Source organism: Rhinoderma darwinii, chromosome 11 (assembly GCF_050947455.1).
Source record: "Rhinoderma darwinii isolate aRhiDar2 chromosome 11, aRhiDar2.hap1, whole genome shotgun sequence".
NCBI lineage: Eukaryota > Metazoa > Chordata > Amphibia > Anura > Rhinodermatidae > Rhinoderma > Rhinoderma darwinii.
The window spans coordinates 1,803,884-1,813,243 of record NC_134697.1 but is presented as its reverse complement, the minus strand read 5'-3'; the positions used below and the strand labels follow the sequence as shown (position 1 = coordinate 1,813,243).

The 9,360-nt window shown below is 46.2% G+C and overlaps 1 protein-coding gene across 1 annotated transcript in view; it reads left to right on the top strand.

Moving 5' to 3' along the window:
• Positions 1-908: 908 nt before the first annotated feature.
• LOC142663898 (alpha-2-macroglobulin-like protein 1) overlaps positions 909-9,360 on the top strand; it is a 140,545-nt gene continuing 132,093 nt past the window's right edge. The window contains exon 1 of the mRNA XM_075842737.1: positions 909-1,057. Within this exon, the coding sequence (XP_075698852.1) occupies positions 980-1,057 (78 nt within the window). The 5' untranslated portion in view covers positions 909-979. The remainder of the gene's footprint in view (positions 1,058-9,360) is intronic.

The following is a 9,360-nucleotide window of genomic DNA, read 5'->3' as shown; positions in this document are numbered from 1 at the left end:
TAATAATAATAGTAATAATAGTAATAATAATAATAGTAATAATAATAATAGTAATAATAATAGTAATAATAATAATAGTAATAATAATAATAGTAATAATAGTAATAATAATAGTAGTAATAATAATAATAATAGTAATAATAATAGTAATAATAATAATAATAATAATAATACAGCAATAATAATAGTAGTAATAAATCTTAAATGATGATAAGAATACGGTAATAGTAATTAAACTACACTTAAAATATTACATTTTAATAGTAATAATATAAAAGTAGTAATGATAATTACAATAATACTAAATAAAAATAGACGCATTCATATAAATAATAATTGTAATAAAACATAATAATAATAATAATACTATACTAAAATATAATGATAATAATAATAACAATAATAATAATAACAATAAAATACAGTAATACCAAAGATTATACTAGTAGTAGTAAAAATATAAATAGTAGTAATAACACCACTAAAGTAAAAATATTAGTAATAATAATAATAATAATAATAAAAGTAATCATAACAACAACAAAAATTATAATAACAATAATAAAAAAAATAATACTAAATACTACTAGTTTAAATATTAATACTACAACTACTACTAAAGTAATACTAAATAATAATAATAATAATAATAATAATAATAATTAATTAATAATAATACAACAATAATAATAGTAGCAGTAATAAATCTTAAATTATTATATTACACTTAAAATATAAAATTGTAAAAGTAATAATAATGATAATTACAATAATTAAGTGATAATACTAAATAAAAATAGACGCATTGATAATAATATTTTTAATAAAACAATAAAAATCATAATACTAAACTAATATATAATGATGATAATAATAATAATTTCTGTGACTTTTGCGTTTACAGATACACAACCTGGTGCAGGCAAAACGCTCCTATATATTTGATAGACTTGACTACGATTATTGTAATGAAGAGCAAATGGTAAAGAACAGTTGGGACTGGTGGGGAAGTTATTCATATCCAGAGAAAAAGAAGGACATTCAGAACGTAATTCAGGTCAGTCTAATGATTCTATTCTTAACTTACAGGCAATGCACAGTACTACTTCTCCTATTCTGTATACTGGGTGTAATTCTCAGTATCTGTATTATTCTGTATATATACACTGCACAGTACCACTTCTCCTGTCCTGTATACTGGGTGTAATTCTCAGTATCTGTATTATTCTGTATATATGGACACTGCACAGTACCACTTCTCCTGTCCTGTATACTGGGTGTAATTCTCAGTATCTGTATTATTCTGTATATATGGACACTGCACAGTACCACTTCTCCTGTCCTGTATACTGGGTGTAATTCTCAGTATATGTATTATTCTGTATATATATACACTGCACAGTACCACTTCTCCTGTCCTGTATACTGGGTGTAATTCTCAGTATCTGTATTATTCTGTGTATATATATATATATATATATATATATATATATATATATATATATACACTGCACAGTACTACTTCTCCTGTCCTGTATACTGGGTGTAATTCTCAGTATCTGTATTATTCTGTATATATGGACACTGCACAGTACAACTTCTCCTGTCCTGTATACTGGGTGTAATTCTCAGTATCTGTATTATTCTGTATATATACACTGCACAGTACCACTTCTCCTGTCCTGTATACTGGGTGTAATTCTCAGTATCTGTATTATTCTGTATATATACACACTGCACAGTACCACTTCTCATCTTTTTTAATAAATGTTAACAAACATACACATGCCATAAATCCGCACATACAATACACGGGTCAAAAACCAACACAAAATGAACAAGTTATAAACACATTATGAATCTCGGCCGCCTCCTCTCTGGTCCAGATCACATTCCTACCAGCACTCAGTCTTCTGTAGTATTATAACTCACATCATCCACACATCACTCTCATCATCCACACATCACTCATCATCCACACATCACTCTCATCATCCACACATCACTCATCATCCACACGTCACTCACATCAGTATAATTACAAATACACAAATCTCATAGTCACAAATCAATCCAGACGCCTCAAAAGGAACAAAATCAGTAACAGTCTAAAAAATAAATAAAATTGTTAAACCACAATAAAACCAAAAACTGACCCTAACCGGTCCATGTGCCCATCAAATTATATTAACCAAGGAAAAATGAGAAATTCCTACATGAGAAAACACAACATGTGCCTAATTGGCAAATAACCCCCCCTTTTTTTTTTTTTTTTTTTCTAATTTTTAATTTTTTTTTTAAATTTGTAAATTTTTTTTTTATTTTTATTTTTTCCCTCCACCCTTTTTCTTAACCACAAATCCGCAATATGAATACCAATTAGTAACCAATATATACAATATATACAAAGCAATACTGAACATACATATATATATATATATAATATATACATTATACCCAATTCAAGACCAATGTCCAGTCCAAAGTCCGTACCTTTAAGCTCCGACCGACACCATCGTCCATCCTTCAATGTCTCTCCTTCAATGTCTCTTTGATCGGGCCCGGCTTTTTCTTATTATTTGTACCCCCCCTCCCCCCCTTTCCCCCCTCCCCACCTAACACCTAACCCCCTCACATCTATACAAAAATACTACACTCTACAAGATATAGTAAGTAAAGACATTACCTGACATAACACATAACACATCCTTAACAAATCCTACCCACAAGGCCCTGGTTCGGTACCTGCAAGCCCTATATCCATCATCAACTATAAAGAAAACAAAAAGCTACAGTGACAGCATTAGCCCCCCACCAGGAATAGAGACGACTAGACTAGGGCACGCTGAAGGAGAAACCCCTCCAAAGCATGGAGGCCCTACTCGTGCCCAGTCTCTCGAACTCCAAAGAACGAACCTTCCCCAGGTCACCGAGAATGTTCCTCACCACCTCTTCCTCCGGGAGGGTTTTTTGTCTGGTTGATACAAAACACCGTGCGTTCCACGTGCCGTACCTGACCGCTAAGCTGACTAAGAATAAAGTGCCCCGATCCCGACCACCCAGGTGTCTGAATGTTCCATAGGCCCATTCCGCATAGGAGAGACCGGTCAGACCAGGCCAACCAATGGAGGCACCCACCCTGCTGTAGACCCCTGTATTGAGGGGACAATGAAGCAGGAAGTGCTCCATGCTTTCCAGCACGCCGCCACACTCCTCCCGGGGACAACCCCTTTCCTCAGGGTTCCTGTGTTTCAAGTTGTCCCTCACATACAGTTTCCCATGGAAGCAACGCCAAGCCAAGTCCCAAAACTTTAAAGGGATCCTACTAGAATTTAAAACCCTCAAACCAACCTCCAGATCCCGACTTGGGCAGTCCCTGAGCGCCAGGGGCTTCTGGAAATGGGTCAACAGAACCCTGTTGTCAAGGAGCCTCCTTGACAGAGTCCTGATCTCCCACATCCCCAGACCCCACCGGCGAATTGTTTTCAGAACCACGGTAGCGTAAGCCGGAAGATGCCCATGCGGCGTGCGAAGGTCCTTCACTTGCCCTCCTGTCTCCCATTCCTGGAAGAAAGGCCGAAACCACCCCCTGCAGGAGACTACCCACGGAGGAGCCCTCTCTTGCCAGAGGTTTGACATGTTGATCTTTACAAAGGTATTAACCAGGAATACCACAGGGTTGACCATACACAACCCCCCTAGTCTCCTCGTACGGTATGTCACCTCCCTCTTGACTAGGTTCAGCTTATTCCCCCATAACATCTGGAAGAACAAGCTGTAGATCCGAGTCCAGAGAGGCTCTGGCAAGATGCAGACACTGCCCAAATAGATTAACAAAGGGAGCAGGTAAGTTTTGATCAAGTTGACCCTTTCTCTGAGGGTCAAAGACCAACCCTTCCACTGGTCGACCTTCTGAGCGGCGATCTTTAGCCTGCTGTCCCAATTTTGTTTGGGGTAATCCCCCTGGCCAAATTCGATGCCGAGAATTTTTACAAACTCCTGAGGCCCTGGAAGAGTGTCCGAGAGATCAAAGGTAGGATCTCCCCCTCCCAGCCAGAGACTCTTACACTTATCCTGGTTGATCATGGACCCGGATGCCTCCGAGTAGCGGTCAACTTCAGACATCACCCACTCTGCCTCCCCTCTCGAGGACACAAAGACGGTGACGTCATCCGCATACGCCACCACTCTCAGAGTGGCTTCCGAGGCTGCCAAGTCCATGCTGACTCCCACCAACGGTCCACGATCTACCCTCCTAAGGAAGGGGTCAATCGCGAACACGTATAAAAGCGGGCTCAGCGGGCAACCCTGGCGAACCCCAGACCCAACCTCAAAAGAGCGGCCAATCCAACCGTTCACAAGCGGAAAACTCTCTGCCCCTGCATACAAGATCTTAAGCCAATCAACAAACCCCCCCGGCAGACCATACCTCAGAAGGACCGACCAGAGATACTCGTGATCAACCCGATCAAACGCTTTTGCCTGATCCAAGGACAGCAAGTACCCCTTCCAACGGCCCGCCCTACTCTGCTCCACTGCCTCTCGGACACCGAGTACAGCGCTAAACGTGCTGCGGCCTGGAACAGAGCAATGCTGAGCCCCCGAAAGGAGCCGGGGTGCAAATTTCACCAGCCGATTAAACAGCACCTTTGCCAGAACCTTTCTGTCCACATTGAGTAGCGCTATGGGACGCCAATTCTCAATGTGCGATGGGTCTTTACCCTTTGACAGGATGATCAGGGCCGACCTCCTCATTGACTTCGGCAAAGTGCCCGAGGAAAGACACTCATTCAACACCTCAGTCAACAGGGGAACTAAAATGTCCTTAAAGGTCTTGTAAAATTCAGACGTTAAGCCATCTGGACCCGGCGACTTCTTGAGGGCAAGCCCTTCAATCGCCAGTCTCACTTCCTCTTCCCTGATCGCCTCTGCCAAGACACCAAGAGAGGGGTCTACTCCTGGTTCGGGGACAGTTTCAGCCAGGAAAGCCGACATCGCATCCCGATCAAGATCCATCTTTCCCAAGAGGTGCGAGTAAAAGGATCTGACGACCTCCAAGATCCCTGATCTGGACCTTTTCAGGGATCCTGTACTGTCCATCAGTCCTGAAACCACTTTACTATTTACTGACATCTTGCAGTTCTTGTAGGGGTCGGGCGAGCGGTACTTCCCAAAATCCCTCTCAAAAACTAAAGATGCGTGTCTATCATACTGGCAACTCTTAAGCAAAGATTTCACTCTGGAGATGTCCTCGCGGTCACCTCCAGTCGAGACAAGATGCTCGAGTTTCCTCCTCAGGCCCTGATACAGGCGGTACCTGTCCAGGCTCCTGAGGCTCGAGAGCTGGCGGAAGAAACTCGCCACCCTTTTTTTGAACATCTCCCACCACTCCGACTTACTGCTACAAAGATCCAGTAACGGTACCTGGCTCTGAAAGAAATCCTCAAAGGACCGTCTTATCTCCGCTTCGTCCAAGAGAGACGAATTGAGCTTCCAAAAGCCTCTTCCCATCCGGGGGGTCTCTGCAACATTCAGAGAAAATAAAATTAAACAGTGGTCGGAGAACTCCACCTCAACGACGGACACTGCCGAAGAGATGGCATCCTCCTTTAAATAAAACCTATCTATTCTAGACCTACAACTACCTCGATAAAAGGTGAATCCCGCGTGGCCTGGGGTGTGCCGGATGTGGACATCCACCAGGCGAGCCTCACTAGCTATCCTATTTAGGGCCACACAGTCATAAGTCAGCCTGTCTCTGGAACCTCCCCTATCTTGGGACCTCGTGGCAGCATTGAAGTCCCCTCCAAAGACCACCTGCCGACTCTTAAAAAGATAGGGCTTGATCCTCATAAAGAGACTTTTCCGGTCCCAGCTGGTTTGGGGACCATAGATGTTAATGAGCCTGAGCTCCTGTCCCTTCATGAGGACATCCAAGATCAGGCACCTCCCCATTTCGAATTCAATAACCCGTCTGCATTCTACCGATGCGGTGAAAAGAACCGCCACCCCGCTACCCGGCTCGGCCGCAAGAGACCAATATGATGGTCCACGCCTGAACTACTTTTTCGCTTTATGTATGGCTGCCAAGTCTGTCAGCCTGGTCTCTTGCAAAAATAAAATGTCGGCCTCAATTCGGCCGAGAGAATCAAAGGCCGCAAATCTAGCCTTGTCAGATTTAATGCTGGCGACATTAATAGATTCCAGCGTCAACGGGGTGGGTGCCGCCATCCTGGGTGATTGAATTAGATGACCTTTTTCCCCTTCCCCTTCCCCTTGCCCTTCCCCTGGTTTTCATCACTATCTGATGAAGAGCCGAGGGCCCTTTTGAGGGATGCTGATGTGTCCATACCCCTCCCTTCCTCCACCTCCTCACTAGCACCACTATCAACCTCACCTCCAGGCTCTGTGACAGGGCTTCTCCCTGAGGGTTCTGCACCCCCTGAAGCAAGAAGCTGGACACCCCCCACAGACCCCCTCGTCACCTTCCCCACATCCTCACCCCCACACTCCTCATCTGAAGAGGAGATGTCCTTGAGGGTTTGAAAGCGGTTTGAGAGAACAACAAGAGGTGAGCAGGTTGGGCTTTCCTTAGGCACCTGGACCGGGGTGGGAGAAGATTTCTTATCTCCCTTTTTTTTCTTTTTAGCACCCTGCTTGCGCTTTTCATCTAGCCACCGTCTATTGTCCTCATCCATACTTTCATATAGCGAGGAACATGAAGAAGCGGCTTCCTCCTCCCTCTCCAACCTCCTGACCTCTTCATTCAAGTCCTGTTCCCCCAGGGCCTCAGTAGCAATGGCACTCGCCCCCGGAGCAGGGCCAAGGGTTACCCCAGTTGCCAGGGGCTCCCCGAGCTCCCTACTCCTTTGACGGTTCTCCAATCGCCTTAACTTGGAGGGTGACTTGCCTTTCTTCCCTGGCCCCTCAGCCCCTTCACCTCCACCAGTGCCAACCACGGCAGGAGCAACCTCTCGGCTTTCTCCCGCTGGGCCCGCCATGGCGTTGGCAAAGGAACGAGGGCAGCGACTGAATGGGTGACCTAGATCCCCACACAGGTGACACCGAATATCCCCACAGGATGCGGCAAGATGACCTATCCCCCCGCACAACGCACACTTCTGCACTCTGCAGTGGGCACTGAAGTGCGTGGGGTCACCACACCTGTGGCAGAGCTTCGGCTGCCCCTGGTAAAAGGCCAGGATTCGGTCCCTTCCTAAAAAGGCTGAGGAAGGGATGTGGGTGACAGTACTTCCTGAACGCTTTAATTTAACCATAAAGGTCCAGGCCCCTGACCAGATGCCAAATTCATCCCTGTTTTTTTTGGGGACCTCCGTTACCTCCCCGTACCTGCTGAGCCAGGTCATAATGTCCATACAAGAAAGACACTCATTGCAAGTTAGGACGGTCACCTTCTTGATTTCGCTCTGACGAGACAACGCTTGTACAGCGAAGTCCCGCCAGCCGGGCTCATTCTTCACCAGCTCATAATTTGACCAAAAGAGCTCCAGGCCCTCCGGCCGAACAAAGCTGATGTCAAATACTGGGGTGCCATAGGGATGTATTAGGACAAAGATGTCGATCGCCCTGAAATTCATCCTCAAGAGAAGCTCAACTACTTTTGCCCTAGGTGGGCACGTATCATTGCCTCTCCAGCGAAGACGAACAACATTCCTACGAGCCCCCCCAGGCCCGGCTGTCGGAAGGGTCCACACAGTTTCCCCTTCCCTTTCTTCTCGGAAAGCAGTCAGGCCATGCCTGTCTATCTAGAAGGACAGATCAACCGCTCGGCCCTCTACCATTATTGTTCTCTCACCCTTTTTAAGGGCCTCCAGGAGGCGCCGCTGTAAAATACCGTCCCCAGAGCCTGAAGATGAGGAGGAGTCCCCAGCAGTGACACTGGCATAACTGCGAGTAGTCACCCCTGGGGGGGCAGATGGACCGGCCTCACTAGACCTCATACCCCTGGCAGTAACATTCCCACCACTCACCCCGGCCCCAGACACAGGAGAGGGACCATTATTAATATCACTTGTACCTGCACCATTCATACCCTCACCATTATTAACAGCACTTGTACCGGCACCATTCATACCCTCACCATTATTAATAGCACTCGTACCTGCACCATTCATATCCTCACCCTCTGGACCAGCAGTAAAAAGTGTTTTTGGGCCGGATGTTATCGCCTCGGTGTCATCAGGTTTCCCCTCCACCTCATTGGCGTGACATTTCTTTATTTGAGACAATCCTTCCTTCTTAGAGCCAGCAATGCCCAGACTCGCCCTCACCCCTGGCAAAGCTGGCTCCCGGGCTGGGGATTCATGTAACGCAGCCACCATAGGAATACTAGTGACTGCGCCAGCGGACCCAATGACCGCAAGCTTGGGGGGACATTCAACTGTGCCGTCAGTCCCAGCAGCCCCTTCATGCTGCCGCCGCTTAGTAGCACCAACGGGTTCCAGGGACACTAGAATATTCGCTGCCAGCTCTGGTGTCGAGCCGCCCCCCATTACTGAGGAGGAAACCTGAGCACCAGAGCTTTGTTCTGCACCCAACGCTGGGCCACCAACATTATCTGGCGCTATTGACGCCTTAAAAACGCCACCAAAAACGCCACCACTACTACGACAAGCAGGGACATCAGCCTCCATTATTACGCCATCATTGATCTCCCCGCTTTCCTGCACCGGACCCACTTCAGGGCCCTGGCTAGGCTGGATCACGGGGCTTGTGCAGCGAGCTGACCCTGCGGCCAGCTTGGGTAGCACTGGGTGGGGAACAAACTTAAAACTGACCTGTTCCTCCAATATTTTTCCAGCCTTTCTGGATTTTAGTCGCCGCCGGGCTTTGCGCTTTGCTGCGCGCTTGGCATTAACTTTCTCCTCTGGACCCAAGTCCGCGCCAAATGAAAAATACTGCAGGCTCACCGGAGACTGGAGGTGCCGTATTTCCTCCATCAGCCTCCCACCTGAATTGCTGCTGCTGATGTCCTGGTCACAGGTGTCCCCCTCACCGGCTGAGCTGGAGTCCATGGGTAAAGCCACTTGCTCTGCAGGCAGCTCGCTGCACGTACTCCGCTGACCAGACGCACCCGGACACATTTCCTCCTCCTCACCCTCATCATCAGTCTGCTTTCCAGGGTCACAGACACCCTTCATTGCCCGGAACCGATCATCATTAAGGAGTTTCTCCTTGAAAGGTCCACTATTCTCCAAAATAAATCCCCGTTTTTCTTTCAGGGCACCCACCTCAGATTTGAGATCCCTGATAGTCGCCATTACTACCAACCTCTTTGCTCCAGAAGTGGCGTGCGACCGAACCCGGCTGCTTTCATCTCCTCCTGGAGCTTCCGAATGG